Source organism: Pseudoliparis swirei, chromosome 16 (assembly GCF_029220125.1).
Source record: "Pseudoliparis swirei isolate HS2019 ecotype Mariana Trench chromosome 16, NWPU_hadal_v1, whole genome shotgun sequence".
NCBI classification, from domain to species: Eukaryota; Metazoa; Chordata; class Actinopteri; order Perciformes; family Liparidae; genus Pseudoliparis; species Pseudoliparis swirei.
Genome location: NC_079403.1, coordinates 17868860 through 17888689, shown reverse-complemented (window position 1 = coordinate 17888689; position 19830 = coordinate 17868860). Strand labels below are relative to the sequence as shown.

General features: G+C 43.5%; 1 protein-coding gene across 1 annotated transcript in view; it reads right to left on the bottom strand.

The window, feature by feature from the left end:
- The window catches only part of pard3aa (par-3 family cell polarity regulator alpha, a), a 337003-nt gene extending 318886 nt beyond the window's left edge, over nucleotides 1-18117 (bottom strand). The window contains exon 1 of the mRNA XM_056433473.1: nucleotides 17612-18117. Within this exon, the coding sequence (XP_056289448.1) occupies nucleotides 17612-17731 (120 nt within the window). The 5' untranslated portion in view covers nucleotides 17732-18117. The remainder of the gene's footprint in view (nucleotides 1-17611) is intronic.
- Nucleotides 18118-19830: the final 1713 nt, after the last annotated feature.

Sequence of the window (19830 nt, the reverse complement as noted above, 5' to 3'; positions counted from 1 at the left end):
ACAAACATACACACACATGTGTTGTGTGACACGAGTTCTCAGTCAGACGTACAACAGACAGAAGACGCTGTGGTGGTGTAATGTAATCTAAGACACCTAACACCCACAGACAATCTGCATTCTGCAAAAAATCGACTGGGCTGAAGTGAAAAGCTACAACTGACATAGGTGAAGAGAGAACCCTTTTATGCTCACAGTAAAGTTCTGACTGTTTTCAAGAGTTAGGCTACTGCATTTCTCTGAAGGCATAGACCACTTTCTTTATTAATAAATGCACATGTATGCACAAAAAAGGCACACTGTTTTGATATTTTTTTTGTATTGAGAAAAAGCACAATTATATCCTGCAAATACATTCCCTCCTATATACACATCTGTAGAATTGAATGCAGTCGATGTATTTTCACTCAACCAAACGCTGCACAGTCAGCATCATATCTGTTCACTTTCATTATGCACGTTTTGGAGATGTGGGAATCTGTTTGCAGGAAGCAGATGCTATTTACAGGCAGTCTCCTACCCTGAGGCATTACTGATCCCTAATCATAGGGTGTGAGGAGGTTGGCCTGTGAGTGACAAGTCAGCATCCTCACAGCCTCAGAAAACAGACGAGGAGCACAGATCCATCTATTATCAAGGTACTGTAGCCCGAGCAGAAACACGAATACCAACCCATGGTTCCTCATGACATCTTTCAAGTAAGCCTCAATTGTTCTAATGAAGCGATAAAGACAAAACATGTTTAGCATGCTAACTTTCACTAATGTTTTTGTTATAAGACAATGAGGTTTAAGACCATAAGACTTTAGTCCTACAAGTTCTTAAATGTCAAAAGAACTGTTTGAGATTCCTTAGACTGCAGGACATTATCACAGGTACTACTTGGTCCAAGGGTAATGGAATGTGAAGCTCCTAGTTATATTTAAAAAAGTGATTACACCAATGAATCATAACTCACTCAGAGAGGTCAGAACAAACACATGAACGCACTGTGACCGACACCAATTTCACATTTAAATAGTTCCCATGTCTTCCAGCCGCACTTCATTACTCTGTGCTGATTGAACCCATTTCAAGGACCAAGTAACAACTTATCATTCTGAAACATGTCATGTGACCAGAAAAAAACGTCTGGGCAGGAAATTACTCTGTGCAGATAAATCAGTGTCTTAACATATTCATCCGTGAAATCTTTATGTTGTCCATCCAAACCAGATGAGCTGAATTTACAACTCATTTGCAGAAACACGGTGTCATGCTACGTCTAGCCTTGAGCCCACAGCTTAGCGTTTGGGGACGATCTCGTTGGTGCATCTGTCTCCACACCAAAGCATCTTCTGCACAACGACTGAACACCAGCACCTTTATGTCAGTCTATCGACACTAAGTGCACAAAGATAGAGCAATGTCAGCAATAATATGGTTTTATAATTCAACAAATCAAGATCATTTGATTTTTCAGCATGATGTTTGTGCTGTTCGCTTTCTTCTGGCAAACATAGATGAAACCAACAAACCACAACATCATCAAACAACATGGACTCACTATTGTTTTCAATTTGTCCCAGCGCCAAGCCAGATTGCGGTCAGATATTGACCATATCGTGGAGCCATCCTTGCAGCCTTGTGTTTGATTTGGCTCACCCAGGTGTCCATGAGACAAACAACAAAAACATGCATCATCATACTCTAGCTCTTCTAGGTGCATGTCATTTCAAATAAAAGGCATCTCGGGCGACATGACAAAAAGACAGAGTTATCTCTGAATAATTTCTCCCTAAAATAACTTGGTAGCCTTGATCTGCAATCACAAAATTGTCCTTATTGGAGAGCAATGAAGAACTCATTAACTTACTCAAATGGCCGTGCTAAGTGACGCTACAGCCAAAGTCGAATAGCAATTAATAGCAACAAACCGGAAAAATTGCATCAGCAAATAAAAACTAGATGTATGCAAGTCATGAATTTTACCAGATGTCTGCCAAACATCTTTAGTATGTATCAGTGATTTTCAGCTGAGGGTCCTAAGTGAGAATATTCAAAACCCTCCTCATCCACATGATAGGACTATTGAACTGGAACACACCAGAAACAACCCAATCTATGGTAAAAGATCTTTCATCAATTATGCCCCACTGAATCCCTGACTGCTTTCGTATATTTCCACAATGCCGTGAGAACACACAAGAGTGAATTCTCCGCATGTCCTAACTTCAATTTCAAATACTTTAAGCTCCATAGCACAAAACCTGCCAAAACATTTTCCCTTGCGTTCATTAACTTCACAAAGAAAGGAATCCACTTTAGCATAGTAGCAAACTTTTCCTATCCCTCTGTTCAGACTGCCAATAAATTGGTCCAAATGACTGTGATATCCCACTGTCCCGCCAACGTCAAAGCACATCTAACATTCAGGATTTATGTTTCTCCTGTCGCCCTGAGCATGCTATTTCCATTTCACAGTTCTGTATGGATGTTTGAGGGGATATGTTAGTTCGCAGATGTTTTGAAATTTCAATGAGCAATAGTGCAAACTGTATACAGGACTGTCTCAGAAAATTAGAATATTGTGATAAAGTTCTTTATTTTCTGTAATGCAATTAAAAAAACAAAAATGTCATGCATTCTGGATTCATTACAAATCAACTGAAATATTGCAAGCCTTTTATTCTTTTAATATTGCTGATTATGGCTTACAGCTTAAGAAAACTCTAAAATCCTATCTCATAAAATTTGAATATTTCCTCAGACCAAGTAAAAAAAAAGATTTATAACAGCAAAACAAAATCAAACATTTGAAAATGTGTTTCCAGGTGTTTCGAGTTAATTAGACGATTCAAGTGATTTGTTTAATACCCTACTAGTATACTTTTTCATGATATTCTAATATTTAGAGATAGGATATTTGAGTTTTCTTAAGCTGTAAGCCATAATCAGCAATATTAAAAGAATAAAAGGCTTGCAATATTTCAGTTGATTTGTAATGAATCCAGAATGCATGACATTTTTGTTTTTTTAATTGCATTACAGAAAATAAAGAACTTTATCACAATATTCTAATTTTCTGAGACAGTCCTGTATATTGCAAAAATGTTTCAATGTGATATCCTATTTCAAACAGACGGATACTTTTCGTAAAAGAGCAGGTTTGGTTGCAGATGTGTTTGCAGCGTATGCAAAACAATGGAAACTAAAGGAAGTGACTTTAGCACACGGGAGAGATTATTCAGTTATTTTGCAATGGTAATAAAGTAGTGCCCTGAGCTTGACAGACAAAATAATACATTCCAGACCATTAGGGAATGGATCATGAGGACAATTATGGCAGATCAATAGATGAGCGGTTTGAAAGACACCAGGCACCTCTAAGTTAATCAGGTTTAACTGCATCCAGGGAACTGCTGTAACAACAGCATGAACAATTAAGTTGATGCTGATAATGAATACTAAATGAATAATGAATGTTAAAAAGTCCTAAAGCCAAACCCAATTTAAAATTAAATTTGGGCTGAAAAACCTCTTGGAATTAGATATTTTACTTTCTTTACTTAAGTTGTTAAGTCTCAACACATTGACAACTTTGGCAATTTCTATTTTAGTGTCCTATTAGTATACTAGTATCCGAGAAATTAGTATTGTATTCTGCTAGTATTGATAGAAAATTACAATGATTCCACAACTATGCTGAATTACCTATTGCTGATTAAGTTTTCCGTCATTCAAGCTCATCTAACAAAATCAAATGTAGGTTGAACGATGTTTGATAAAAAGCTTTGTGCAGCCACGGACTATAAATGCCTAAACACAACTATGTATATTTACTTTATCCACCGAAAGAAAGACTCTGTGCATGTGTCGTGTACGAGGGTTGAAAGGCCCAGAGTGCATTCGTGGGGTCAAAAGCCAATGACAGACAAAGCCACAGGACCACTTTGAAGTTGTAGGCTATTTCCAAATCTTATATTGCACAATCAAGTCATTCTAAACTTCCAAACTAATAATGCTTATGCAACAGAATTTTTTTTACAGCATGTACAGACAGCGTTTCTTCATATGGTGCTCAAGATCGGTATTTACAACGTGGTTGTGAGCATTGCACTGAATCCCCGAAGAGGTACTGTGTTTTGGGGAAGCCTGCACTCAAGCAAAATCTTACCATTTAATATCCCTTCTGACAAATATCTGTCTCTAGGTTAAAACTATTGCACCATGCATAGTCAATGGAGCCAACAGATAATCTAAAAACCTTCACAGAAGGATTAGGATGCTTCGTTGTGTGCACCTCACGATCAAAAGAAAGGATATCCTGACTCAAAGATAGTGCATGTCAGGTTAGAGAGAAAGACAAATTACCTAAAAGACCGTTTTTGACCTTTTCCCTTGAGGCTGAGAAGGGAGTCGTGCAGGGAGAGATAACATCTGTGATAAAGACGGCAAAGAAAAGCAAAAAGAAAGAGAGGTGAGAAGAGATAACAAATGTAATTTGTTCTGAGTAGCACATTAAACCTGCTGTAGCAGTGTTTGTAAAAGTAGCCTGTGTGAAACAGTATAGACACAAGAGTAACAAAAGTAGTTTAGTAAGCTAAAGCTTGTTTTTGTTCACGTTTTGACACGTGAACAAATAAATACAGTCCATTACAGTGTGAGTGTGACACAGGCCGCTCATAGTAACAAGCACACGCAAATATGTATTACCCAACTGTAGAACTGTCAACTAACAGCAGCATTTTGGACCTTGAGCTAATTTGCAGCAAGAGGCAGCTTGTGAGGTCGAGGCAAACCCATTAAGCAGTAGGCTATGCTAGCTATCTGGAGAAGGAAGTTGACCCTCGCAAGCTAAGAGCCACACACAGTTTCTCCAGAAACAGAGCTTCAAGGACAATAAATGATGGACTTACTTTGGTCAGCTGGCCAGCAACACGAAGAAACAACACAGCCATCTTTATTTACTCTCTCTGCGGGTCTAGTATATTGTGAATGCTGGCTCACTGTCATGACTTTGATAGGCTACAGGTAAGTGGAACAGAGCCCTCGTTAAAGCTCTTACTTCCACATGTGCATTCCTTGCTATGGAATTATTTTTATTTTCTACTTTTAGAACATGTTTATCATCTTTAGTTTAGGGTTATTTTCATCTATTTTGCGCATCGTGTTTGAAGGCAATTTCTTTCACAGCAACAAATAACGCTACACAAATAAGTATCACTCAACTGTCGAAGGCTAAAAGCATAATGTTAGCATCTTTAGCTCATTCGCAGCAACAGGGAGCTAGTTTGTCGCAAACTGTTAGCAGTAAGATGGCTAGCTGGTGAAGACAGTAGAGCAAGCTACGAGATGAATTTCTTCATAAAACAGAGTTAAAATAACCTGGAATTACATTTGTCAGCTGACCAGAAACACAACTTTAAATGAATGCTTACGTTGCTCAATTTCTGCTGGGTGTGAAACAGCCACTCGCGTGCTAACAAGCTAGCAATGGCTGGCTGCCTCATTAATAAAGCCACAGTATGTCCAGGCTTTCTGTCTGTCTGCTCCTTTAGAAGTTGTTCTGCGAATTCAGGGCCAAAAAGAAGGGGGAAAAAACATAGATTATCTTTTTCACAAAAAATTACTAGTCATAACCGCTGAGGGGTAATTAATGGCCTAACATTGGGCTGCATTCCATGCATGTGTACTTGCTCTGTGGGCTTGGTATTGTGAACACTGACTCACCGTCATGACTTACTGATACACATCAATGGAACATAGCCCTCGTTAAAAGTTCTTAGTTCCACCTGTGCTTTGCTTGCCATTAAAAGTCAAGGTCTCTATTGCAGCTTAAGCTTTTAGACTGAGAACATTTTCAAATTCTAATACTGTATTTAGATTTTTAAAGTTGTTTTCATTTTTAATTTAGGGTTGTTGACTTTTTTTCGGGGTGTCAGTTCTTTGGACAGATTGATTTAATAAGCATCCAATTAAAGTTTAAAAATAAAGTATCTAGATGAATGGAATTCTGTCCTCGTGCTACAAACTGAATATTCTTTCACCGCAAAAGGAAAGGGACTAGAACATCGCCTTGTCAATACATAAGGTTACGTATAAATGTTTCAGGTCTTCCATCTACAAGACAATCATTACAATGTCTTGTTCTTAATTCCTCGACAAACACACGGCACTTGTGCTTCAGTAACTGCAATCGTGGCCACAGAAATAAGCTGTTGACAAAACAGTGGATCACACCCAGGAGGGCCTGGCGTGGCCTGCATGTCGAAACACCGCAAACCACATAGTTGGCCTTTGCTACAACTTGCACACACAGTTGGATCCAGCTGGAGGCAGGAATTGTCATCTCACTGAGGCGTGGGGTGAGAAAAATAAGAGCAACAACTTGAGGCACTTCAGAGGGCTACTGTACCCAAAATGAAAATGGAAATAGCCTAAGTCTTATCCGAATCAAAAATATTTGTGAATCCGCCCCGTGATTCGGATTTACGCCAACATTTAATTGGTTCTTTTGTTGCCGATACGAAACCCTATCACCAAATCGAGCCCGTAGATTTTCCCTAACTCTAATGAAAAACAGACTAACTGAACCAAAATTACAACCTCCTTGGGCGATGCAACTATGTCATCATGTGGAACAACACAGACTTCATGGATAAGTTAAGCAAATGTACAGTATACGGCTCTCCCCACACCATGGCTGGTGGGTTGTTAATGGAGACCACTCCACTTCTTTGACTATGTGGTCGGCCAGCCAGTGAAGCATGTCATATGAACCACCGATCCATGTCCTACAGCTCTGAAATAAGAGTAGACTGGAGTTTTCTTCTTTTTTTTTCAAGCAGGCGAACTGCTCTCAGTGCATGAATAATCTTGGTGGTTGAGTTAGATGTTGCGGAATCATTCTAACTATTAATATTCTGGCTTAGAAACATTAAAGCCTGTTGTAAAAGCAAGAGAGCAAGAAGCGGCTGAGATCATAAATCTCTCTTTCTTGCCGCTACCTGAAATATTGCTGATGATCAAAAGTCATCAATTACCCTGACTAACCTTCAATATGTTTGTATAATTCATACCGTTAGGTTGCCGGGCTGTGTTTCCCTGGCTGCACCCACTGTAGTTTAAGTGAACCAATTTTTATTATTTCTGTCGCCAGAGTAATTTTCCCTCTATATATATAAATATATAAAAGCTGAGGGAAAGCTTCTCCTCTTCACAGAGTCAGATCTGGGAGCTTCTTCTGGGTAAAAAGTGGATCGACAGAAGCCTATACCATTACTGAATGGAAACGTAATGCCTGTGTACATTTTAATTGCAGAAACAGGGGGTGGGGGCCATGTTAAGACGTGCAACGTGTAGACAGTGGAAGCTTTCAAAACACCCTTTCAGATTGTGTTGGGTTGAAAGTGCTTTTCCATTTTAGCAGCATTAGCAAGCATATAGTTGGACCTTTCCACATGAAATACAATTAATTTGAACAGCGTGTTACCTTGCCCAATTGTTCAATGAAAGAACAATGTCTCCAAAAATTAAAGATGGATTATGTGGTCCAACTTTCAGCCATATGTATCAGAATATGGAGAGGGTTGGTTTGACAGCACAGGAAAAATTAGCTTTTTTACATTTTCTCAACTCCCAACCAACAGGCAGTGAATCTTGAATATAGCAGAAAAGAAGACAGAGGACATAAAACGGGTTAGGAGGAACAATAAACCTCTAAGATTGAGCAGCCTTATCCGTAAGGGTTTTTTGTATGACTAAAGATTACCACTTATTCTGCCTTTCTCTCCTGTGTCTCAGTTGGCGGTGGCAAAACCAATTCTTCTGACTCCACATATGTGGCTACCAGCCAGGTCAACATAATTACATGAAAGGAGCTTAATGCTAACCTTCCCAAAGCAAAGCCATTATCTTCTGGTGACTAATCTGTGATAACAAAAGGGAGCGTTAGAGGTGAATGGGAATGGATTGAGAGGGGGAAGCATAGAGTGATAAGAAAGAGAGATGAGAGAAAAAAGAAAACAATCTAAGCTATTGTTGCACCGTTGTGGCAGAGCGGTTGTGCGCAGCTGCCTCCAGATCAGGAGAATGTGTGTCTGGGTCAATAATAACAAAATGCTGTTTTGTCAGAGCATCAAAAAGCAGCTGCAACATTTCATCGGAACAACTTTCACCACCACATTGGACAAACAGGAACGCCGTGACGTTTCGGAGGCTCTGACTCTCTGGTGCTGTGACGAGAAGCCTCACGACACAAGCAAACGTCTAAGTTACGCAAGATCAAGTGCAGTGCAGTGCTGATATTGTTTCGCTTCGACCGGTACAGGCTAATCAGTAGCTCCGTTATCTGAACCGGCGAGTCCCAGGCGTCACAAGGCCGCTGCCGGGAGAGCCTGTGCTCGACGTGTCAGTGTGGCCAAAACGTGTTATGCGGGAGAGAAATTCTCGTTGAAGAACACGCATATGACGGCATTGGAAACATGGCTATGGAATCCATGTACACACCCACAAATTCCCCTTGAGCTTCTTGCCACGCTATTCGGTGCTGCTGAATGTGTGAATGATTTGACAACAAAAGGGAATTTCTGTTATGTAGAACCAAGGCCAATGTCTAAACACAGCAAACCAAAGAATGTAAACAGAAGAAAATAGTAAACTAGTCAAACCACATCAGCGGCGACAACAGAAACTGACCCTGAATGCCCCCAACATTAAATACATGTAGCCAGACAAGTGGTCACGCAGAGGCTTGGCATTTCTGTGGCCTACTCCGGTTTTGGCAGTTACCGTGATGGCATGCGGCCGGCTTGCATTGCTGTCTTCAGCAGCGACAGTCAGAAAAGTCGCCTGAAACACTGGAGCTCAATGCTTTCAATCCAGCGTCCAGAGAACGTTTAATGCTTTTTGCCTTGAGCAGCCACACATCTTTGCATGCATGTGTGGTGTGCATAGCATTTAGTATATCTATATCAGCACCTGTGTGTACACCTAACATGCATGCTCGCCAGCGGGGAAGCCCTGAAGCCCTCTCGGCTTGGCCCTGACGAGAGACACTGTTTGGGAAAGATAAGGGCCTCTGCGTCGCCTCATTGTCCTTGATGCCGTCCGCGTGAGTACGGAAGCTCGCCAGCCAGGCAGGTTGTACGGCAGAGCTCTCAAATTCTCAAGCCGCACTAACGTAGACCGAAGGTTTGACGGCGTTTGTGTCTGTGAAAAAAACAGAGAAACTGTGTAGGGACCTTTTTGTACATAGTCCCCAGATTTAAATTGGACAAGTTAAACTCAAACAATCGCTTAATATTTTGGTTACAAATACATTGCAGCCTCCAACCAACACATTTTGGACCGATGTTTTTCTCTGTCAACACTCAAGCCACCATGTCGCCTCTTTCTTAATTCTTTTTAGATTTAGAAAGGAAGCAAAACAAGGACTTTTTTTTATTTTTGTTGTTTTTGTTGTTGTTGTAAATCATCCTTTTTGAAGCGGTTTGCGTGTGGTGCACAATGATCCAATAGCATAAATAGTAGTATAAAGGAGTAGTATGAAATGAATATTTGTAGATAGATATACTGAAAAATGTATTTACAAATTAACCCTTGTGTTGCCCTTCTGTCAATTCTGATCTATTCAAAATTCACCATTCTCCTTCACACTTGGTCAATATGACCCGATTCAATGTTTAACCCTCCTGTTACCCTTATATTTTTCTATTTATTTTTAATTTACCCTCAATCAATGACCCCTATATTAAAAATCTCAGAAAATTATTTAAATATTGAATCGGGTCAAAATGACCAGAAGGCAACACAAGGGTTAATTTGTAAATACATTTTTCAGTAAAGAATATCTCAAATATTCGTCAATAAACAAGTACTTCATACTACTCCTTCTTTATGCTTACGATCATTGTGCTTCACTGTGCACCAACACAAACCGTTTTTCCAATATGAATGAGAACAACAACAAAAATAAACCCTGTAGTCTGTTTTAAGTCCTTTCTAAATGTGCTTGGGTGGAAAATAACAAAAGAGCACGTCATTGTCCAGCTACTTGTGGGCTGTACAGTACTGTATACGTTTCTACCCTGCTGAACTATACTTACAATGAAGGAATGAAGATCTCTATTTTTAGAATAGTTTTTAACAACTAGTCTGCTCCAACATTTACTGTCACCACCATACAACAATAAACAGGCTGTACCAGGCTCCACGGGTTTGCAGGCTATTCTTCACTGTACAATGTGTTTTCTGCAAGTTGTATTATTGCTACAGATTCTGTACTGCACCTGAGGTGATCTCCCTCTTTGACATGCTGGTTTTAAAAGCAAGAAACTTCACATTGAGTAAACCTCTGTCTCAGATCTCCGCTGAAAGCAATGAGAACGGACGTGCGGCGCAGGCCGGGGGTTACGAACATCTTTTCTGGGATGCTTGGGCAAAACTTAAACTCGTGATTCGGGAGCAGCGGGTGTGTGGTGTTTTAGTCAAAGACTGGCAGGCAAGTATTCCCCTGGAAGGAGTGAGCACGAAAGCAAGGACGCTGCTCAGTCGGCTGGAAAACCATAAAGGAGAAGAAAGGAAGAAAGAAAAGAGAGATGAAGCAAAGGTATAGCAAACTGAAGGGAAAGGCCAGAAGAGAATCCTTTGTTCCCTGCTGAGATGGAGATAAACTCTAGAAAATCGCTGCTGCTTGACCACAGTTGAACCGGACCAACTCTTACTCAGTTACCATCAATCACAGTGCATCCCATCACCCTCCAGGGCTCCGCCTTGTACAGTCCACTCACTTAATACCCCCCCAATTACCTTCCACTACTCTAATATTCACGCTCACACACAGCAGCTCCTCGCCATTATACAAGCAGGGAGCCGCTGAGCGTCGTGAGCTATTGAGCACCGACAACCCTCGCAGCGCCACTTTCTCTTTGCGCTGCGTTTCCGTGCAGCGGCTCTTTATTGTTGAGCCCTCATCTGAGAATAGATGAGGACTAAACACTCTTGTTGTACTTTTGGTGGAGGCTGATGGTTCCCAGAACAGAGAAGTGGTGCTTGTGGGATCTTTCCACGTAACGCCATTGCTATAGTCACTTCTTTGAAAAGGCCTGGAAACAAAGATGTTTGTGTTTTAAAGGGTGTCCTGTTTTCCCTTTTTTCCACTCCAAAATCAACAATCAGCGTGGTGCTTCCAACATCATGTCACAGACAGATGCTAACTTGTCCTAGCTTTGCCCCGCAGCAGACAAGAGTCTCGTTCTCAAGACATTGCTGTAGGGAGCGGCTCTCCAACGTCGTGTTTGTTTCTCACCAGGTCGAGCAGACGGTTGCTCAACAGCCAACTTGCTTTGAAATGACAACAATGAGGGGTCAGCAGCAGCAGGCCGCCGGCTAGGCGTGCAGTCAGCGTGACCACGCCGCGGCTCCGAGTCGATGTACGGAAGATTTACTGCACAGCCATTGGTCAGACAATATGTTGCATCTGTTGCTGCCATTTGGTTCTTTGAAGTGGAAAAGGCCTGTTACTTTATGCAGCACAAGAAAAATATGCACTTAACATAATAATAATAACATTCAATTTTATATAGCGCTTCTCTCAATACCCGAAGTCGCTTACAGAGTCCAGAGTCCAGTAGTCATACACACAGTCATCCCGGTGGTGGTAAGCTACATCAGTAGCCACAGCTGCCCTGGGGCAGACTGTCTTCCCCATTTCTGTTTGTATTGTGTTGCAGAATCTACACGGATGTTTTGCACTTCTAACTTAAAACACTTTAAATGAACAAATAAATAAAAGATTCACAGCTGTTAAGCCGCAATCGTAGTACGTCTACCCAGGACTCTAATGCTAACAAATACTTCAAAGTTAACTTTTTTTTTTTTTTAAATAAGGCTTGAACATAGTTTGACATTTTTGGGGGGAACACTTTTACTTGCTGTACGCTAAATATAAAGCTCCCACCAGTAGTCAATTAGCTTAGCTTAGCATAAATGCTGGAAACAAAAGGGGAAGCAGTTAGCCTGGATTCAAGCACATCTCTAAATGTTACTAATGAGTTTAATTCATCCAAAAAACGGTGTAAAAACTTCTATTCGTGCTTCCAGTCTGTATGCTTATACAGATGATTCCAACTGTTACTTTATCTCGGTTTAACAGTTACATCACTCTGTCAGCTGTGGACACGGTGACTGTTAAACAACCACGTTTACCACCTTTTACTCTATTATGATTGAGGTCAGATGCATGTGTACGTGCTATAAAGATACATGATAACCTCGTGGACTTGTCTTCAGACATCCTGGAACCAAAGGACACATGCTCATCAGATGCTGCTGATGTGGCGTGTAATCAGAGAGGAGGAGTGCTTCAGTCTTCTCCATCTGTATTTCAACAACTTGACTTCGCTGTGACTCGTCTACAAAGCCTGAATTTGTGGAATATAGTGAGGGGGAAAGGCCACTTATGTGTTTTGAAGGCCTTAGCCACCATTTAGGTTGAGTAACTTTGGGAAGGTAGGAGACAAATGGGATCCTGAGTCGCCGTCTGTCCGAGTGTTAGAGCCACAAATTAGGGATCCAGTGTCTGAATGTTTCAAATAGTATTTAGCTTTACGTCTCAGCCGGTGCTCTAAATGGGAAAACAGACGAACCTCCCAGTCACATCTACGCGTTGTTTCGTATGGCAAAAAGGAAAGCCCACCACAACAACAAAAATCGTCATATTGCTCCTGCTTACGTGACTCAAATAAATGTGGTAAGGACTCAGTTATTACTTGACTGGCCAAGTGCTGAAAACAACAGAAATGGGGCACCGAAAGGCAGGATGAGAAGCTTGAAAAGCCAATTGGCGCGACTCCTTCATGACCGTGCATACTGGAGTCCAGATCGACTCTGAGCGTAACGGTGCTCCAGGGCTTGATTGATTCGTACATCCTGGTCCCACTCAGGCTGTGACGGAGGCCTCGGGAGACCCCGGAGAAGATGCGGTAAGCTGGAACAGCCTGTGACATGGTCTTCATTGGGCTGAGCTCATTCCGAAAGGAGAAGTTTTACACACAACTGAGATTACAGGCCGCAAAAAGAAATGATGTAAAAAGCATCACAGCCTCTCCAACACATGTGACGGATATCTTTGCAACCCCAGATGGTTCCCGCGCAATGGAGAGGGAGATAAATGCATCAGAGTGTAGGTGGAGGCGTGAGATCCGCTTTAAGTATAGAGGAGGAAGGTAGAGAAGAAGGCGGACGTGATGTCGTTGCTGAAGCCCGACGTGCGGGGCAGTGTTTCTTATATGAGTTTGTCTCCAGATAAAATGGTGATCAATCTTGAGTTCCTCTAAAAGGGGCTTTCACACCTTTCACTGTTTGGTGCGGTTCCAAGCAACTCTTTTTTCCCCTCCTTAATCAAACGACAAGCGTCCTTCGTGTTTATAGCTTACTTATTCTAGTGTGCCGCTTGTATCCCATACGAATACAAACCGGCGTCACCCACACTTTTCTTCTTTTAACCCTCCTGTTACCTTTAGGGTCAATTTGACCCCATTCAATGTTTAACGTCGGTGTTCTTTGGGGTCAATTTGACCCCAGGCTGTTTTTCACTGTGTCAAACATATAAGAAATATCAACTTTTTTATATATTTAAAGGGCTATTTAGGTAGTCAACAAACAAACATAAAGTACCTCACACTTAAACTTGGGAAACAATATTAATTCTATTAATTTTCTGGAGGTTTTAATTGCTGCGGTCAAATTGACCCCGAGGGTAAAATATGTGAGTAAATGTTAAGGTAACAGGAGGGTTAAACAATCCTCAGGTGTAAAATATGCTTCTGCAATCTGAGGCTTCTGAACTGTGGCGGACGCCTACTTCACTGGTCAAATGTTTCTCTGTTCTTCATGCTAAAGCTGAACGACTGATCCTTCATGGGAATTACGCGTCGAAGCGGCCGTAAACTGCGGGAATGTTATACAAGATTCAAGATTCAAGATTCAAGATTCAAGATGTTTACATGTGGGCAAGTGGCAATGCTCAGCACAGATGTGCAAACTCAGCAGAATGTGCAAGCACTATTTACAAAATTATTTACAAAGTGTGTGTGTGTGTGTGTGTGTGTGTGTGTGTGTGTGTGTGTGTGTGTGTGTGGTGTGTGTGTGTGTGTGCTGTGGTGGGTGTGGGGTGGGGGTGAGGTCGGAGTTGAGAGGCCTGAAATGTCCTGATGGCCTCTGTCTTGCACGTCTGCAGCGTTCTCTCTGTGAGCGCAGGCCAGGCGCCTGCAGCTGAAACAGTCTGCAGCAGCTGGTGTGGATGTGTGGTGAGGATGGCTCTCCCCTGGTGGGCTCTGGTTGCACCTCCTTGCACCTCCTAAGTCTGGCTCAGTGGGGGTTCCGTTCCAGTGCTCTCTGCAAAGCCCTGTGCGGAGCAGTCTTCCTGTCAGAGCAGAGCAGAGCAGCACCAGGCTGTGATGCTCTGCTCCGACTCTCAGAGTAGATGGAGAGAAGGACCAGGAGGGAACTTTATCCTTCCTCACTTGCCTGAGCTGCCTGAGGTGAGGTGGTAGAGGCCTCACTTTGCCGGTGATGTCAGATGTCTGTGATGTTTGACCATGTCCCCTCTCCCCAGTGTGTACTTTATTACCCCTTCCACCACCCTCTCCACAGTAGTCCTGCGATCCCCCAGTTCCGTCCTTGTTGTTCCTCCCTTCTAAAGTTCCCATGATGAAATCTTTGTTTTGGCACCAGAGTGACATGGCTGTTGACCTGGCACCATCAGCCTCAGTTCCTCTTCCTCCAGGCTCTCCCCGTGCCGGGAGATGTGCCCACCCACCACCACCACCACCAAACTTGATCTGAAACTTGGTTGAAGAGTTGAACCTGGCCACAGTCATGTGTGGGGAGGGGAGGCTGAGGGGGGGAGCCCTGGGGGGGGGATCCTGGGGGGGGAGTGAGTCTGGGGGGATCCACCCCACTGGTGTCCTGGTCACCTGGTCAGGGTCTCCAGGATCCAAGCACAAGCACAGCAGCTCAATCAGTTTGCCGGCCAAGCTGAGCAGTCGTCTGAGGGGACTATGGTGTTGAAAGCTGATGAATAATCAGAACAGTAGTCCTCACATGCCCCCCCTCTGGAGAGGCAGAGAGTGAGAGTGAGTGTGGAGTGCACTGGAGACAGCATCTGGATGGGTTTGATCTGTAAGGCGGGTCCATGGAGGAAGGAGGGGGGGGAAGGAGAATGGAGGAAGATGTAGTCCTCTCAGCATTTCATTTCTTCATGAGGGTGGTGGCCACGGCCACCACAGTCTCACATCATCAGAAGCTTTAGCACATTTGGGCACACAGGGATCTCTTGATCTCTGAAGCAGTATGGGGGACCCAGGATCAGAGAGAGAGGTTGAATATTGTGGTGAACACTGGAGCTAGCTGGTTAGCACAGGTCTTCAGTACTCGCCCAGATATGCCATCTGGACCTGATGACAACTGATGTGACCTGAACTCATCTTCCTGTAGTCCAAAGGTCTTGGCCTGTGATACAGTAGTTATGTTGACCCCGAAGCCAAGAGGGGAAACCGACACTTCTACATTTACACTGCATGGATCAATGGACCAGTCGCCTCCGTTCTGCTGAACCATGGAAAACACAACCAGCACTGGTGAACAGGGGGGGGGGGGGGGGGGAGTGTGTCTCTGTGTGTGTGTGTGTGTCTGCAAGGAGGAAGTGTTCTTGAAGCACAAGCGTTAACGTCGACCTACTTTGTCACCGTTTGGCTTCGGTGGTAAAGATATACTGCCGACGCATGAATATGAATCAATGGGAATATTTTCCAGGAGGTCGACGGTATTTCACCTGTCGCCATGGAGCTGAAGTGTGAAGTGAAGCCTCTCTGAGAAATGTGCTGAAGAGGGGGAAAAAACATTGATTGTGTTCCATCAAACCCAGACCATGCCATGGCCTCACTCTGGGATGTCTCTCTCCAACAGAGAGGGGGTCGGTCCACACTCAAAGAAATGACTCATTGGATGAACTCAATTAAATTGTTGGCAGGTTTTCCATCCAATAATTATATGCAACTCCATCTCAAATTTAGCACATCAGTGCAATACAATGTAATTAAGTTAGTCCAACTCATTTGTATCAAATACATCTCAAATAAAATAACGATATTCATTAAATTAAATTAATTTGTGTTGTCCAACTCAAAATATAAACTAACTAACTAAAAAAATACACACACTCCACAGAGAAGGAACACCCCGACTGGGAATTGAACCCACGGCCCTCTGGCTGTGAGTCGACAGTGCTAGCCACTACACCACCGTACAGCCCTGAAAGTATCTTCACCTCATGCAAACAACTGATTTTCAGAAGGCGCATGCACAAAGGGTAGTCCTCAATGAAACACATGTATTTTGAGTTGATATGCACACCATCTAACCTAAATAAATCTAATAAATGAAAGTATTCATACATTTTGTGTTACACCCATTAAATATAAATATCTATTTTTGTAATTGATTTATTTAAATGTATCAAACAATATTTAAATGTGTCACCTCGAAGAAGGGCTTGAATCGTTTTTGTGAGTGAAACCTAAATAAATCTAATAAATGAAAGTATTCCTACATTTTGTGTTACACCCATTCAATATAAATATCTTCGTTTTGTAATTGATTTATTTAAATGTATCAAACAATATTTAAATGTGTCACCTCTAAGAAGGGCTTGAATCGTTTTTTTGAGTGCAGGTGCTCCAGTGCCTTGCTAAGAGGTTGCACGGTAACACCACATGGCAAAGAGAGAGCGCTGTCTCTAACCACGGGAACAGTGCCTCACTTGAGGTCATTCATTCGTCAGTTAATGGGCCTCGGAGCGCAGCCACTAGAAACCCACATGAAGGGAAAAGCAATCAGTGTCATACTCAGGGCTTATTCAAACTTGGCAGAGGGGGTTCCACACACTTGTGCGTTCCCTCGACCTCCGTAGTCCACAAACTTGGATGAGCTTTAAAACTTTAAAACTTATTTTCTGGTCAGCGTGTAACTGCAACGAGAGCAATGAGTCCCAAGCAGTGTTCCTCCACCTATGCACATGGCCTCTTGCACGTTTTAACTAACAACGGATTAGGACACACACTCACACACACTCACAGATACACACACATACGGTTTACAATGTGCATCCAACAGTGTACCTACATGATAGTAGATTATATTTGTAACTCAGGAATAACCTATAGTCTATTTTTGTGTGTGTGTGGTTGACCAAACGGTGACAGCCTAATACTGGCACACACACACACACCTGGATGAACTCCGTGCACTCTTGCACACTTTTGAGGCCAGCACAACTGTTTCCCTGACAGCCCACACAGAGCGGTCCATATGCTTCAACACCGTGTTGTTGTGGGGAGGATTCCTCGTAGAGAAATCTGCCCTCCACAGCGTCACTTTCGATATTGCAATGAATAGTTTCCCCACTCCTTCCTCCAGGGGGGCCCCTGTGGGTCCCTCACAGGGCTCCGGATAACAGCGGGGCAGCCACTTGGCTTTCCTTCTTTTGCCTGTGGAGGGGAAAAAACGCGCCATGTCGAGGCTCCGCGGGACGTTCCGCAAAGCGGCGGGGCTGCGCGCTGGGGCTTACCTTCGCGATCGCCTTCTTGTACCTCATGGCCGCCTGCTCGATGAGGCTGTGGACTTGTATATTCCCATCTCCACACGGGACGACCACCCGGGTCCTCCCGAAGCACACCGTCACTTTCATTGCACCCTGCGCCGCGTTAATCCCAACGAGGAAAAGAAGAGCCGCGCCAGGGCGACGGGGACCGTCCCCGGCGTGCGAAGGACAAAACAAAACTCAAATCCTCGGCGGTTGCGACGAGGAGGTCGAAGTGAAGTTGTCTCTGGGTCCGGCGGCGTCCTTGGAGGAGGAAGACGAGGGGAGAGGGGGTGGAGAGCCCAGCATTTGATCCGGGCAGGCGGCTGGAGCAGGGTTGGCGTCCTCCCTGTGTGTGCGTGTGTGCGTGTGTGCGCGCGCGCGCCGCGTTGACTCACTTTACAGAAACTTCCTCAGCCAGAAGCCTCTCCAGCGAGAGCGCACCACTGGACTGCCACCGCGAGCGCGTCCACATGTCGGAGCAGGCTCGAAGAATGTCCCCCCCCCTTTCCTCCCACACACATACAAACACACCACCAGATAGGCTGCGGTGTGCAGGTCTGTAGCTCGGGGTTAACCCCCATCGAGAGAGAGAAAGAGAGAGACACTTCACATCGCGTGGCTTTGTTATCGCAGAAAGTTACGGAACAGTTTGGATGTGTGTTGTTATTGTTCGTGGGTTTGTGTGGGCTCAACTCGTTGTTTAACTTTAGTGGATATCTTACAAGCCTCTGCCCTCTCTGGGCAGATTGTTTTTGAAAGGATCATCGATTGTCATTAAGACTGGAGACACTAAAACACACTTTGCATTTATACTTTCAGGATTATCCGTGTCTTTATTCCAGATTCAAGAGCAAGGGGGCCTACACAAATAGATCCAGATTAACCCTCACACACACACACATGGACACACACGGTTCCCCAAACCATTTAGAAACCACCTCTGTTCCCCTGGCTATCTGTGTTGTCATTTGTGGAAGCAAATTGGAAGCGATTGCAACACCGACATCCGGCGTGTGGTGGATCCGGGGAACCCGGGCGGCTCCAGCTCAGGTGCAGGGCCGGAGCTCTGTTGCAGCGAGCGTGGGGCCCAACGTAATAAGTGATTGCACCGCAGCACTGAAAAGAGAGCCGGGCCTGAGGCGGGATCCACGGTATATGACTCAATTCACTAGAGCCCTTTCTGTGGCTCTTTGCTCTTGTGATCTAATGCAGTCCAAGAGAGTGAACACGAACACCAGCGCAGGATGCAAGATGGAGCGCACACTTTGTTCTCAAATATGTTCTGTTGGTGTGATGCCCTTCAGCAACCAGCTCTTCTTTCTTCTTCTTTTTCTTCTTCTTCTCTTACATCATTAATGTATTGACTTCAGACCAATATTTGGTCACCTTTGCATTCTTGGCGTGACGTGACGCATCATGACTTACCCTCATCACCAGAGAATCGCGCACCACAACGATTCACACGTTAATCTGTTGACTGTTCAATACACGTAATTGTTACTTTGTATATACTTTTATTCCGTCTGTATATATAATATTGATATTGTATTTTTTTTGTTTTTTAACTTGTTTTAGTTTGTATTACTGCCTATATTGCGCTGCACCTGCTGCTGTAATACTGCAATGTCCCCATTGAGGGACTAATAAAGGAACATCTAATCTAATCTAATTCATAGAGGTGTGTTGCTGAGTTATTACGTCCCTCCTCTACCTCCTCCAGCGCCTTCTCATGCCACTTTGATGTTGACCTAAGGTGACTTGGCCTTACAGATGCCTCTTGGTTCCCCATCACATCTTACGTGAATGTGTTTTAACTCTAATGTGTCCTTCTGTACACATGACATCTATTGCATCTGTCCATCCTGGAGAGGGATCCCCCTCTGTTGCTCTCCTGAAGGTTTCTTCCCTTTTTCCCCCCAAAGAAAGGGTTGTTTGGGAGTTGTTCCTGATCCGATGTGAGGTTCTGGGACAGGGATGTCTATGTGTACAGATTGTAAAGCACTCTGAGGCAAATTTGTAATTTGTGAGAATGGGCTATACAAAATAAACTGAATTGAATAGAATTGCGTGTGGGCTTGTGAAGGCTACAGTAACATTCATCAAGTCGTCAGCTTGGCCTGGTGTCTGCAGCTAACGTTCCCTGTAATCATCATGACGGTCATAAAGGTGCTAATGGATGGCACGCTGCACGTGCACTTCAAACG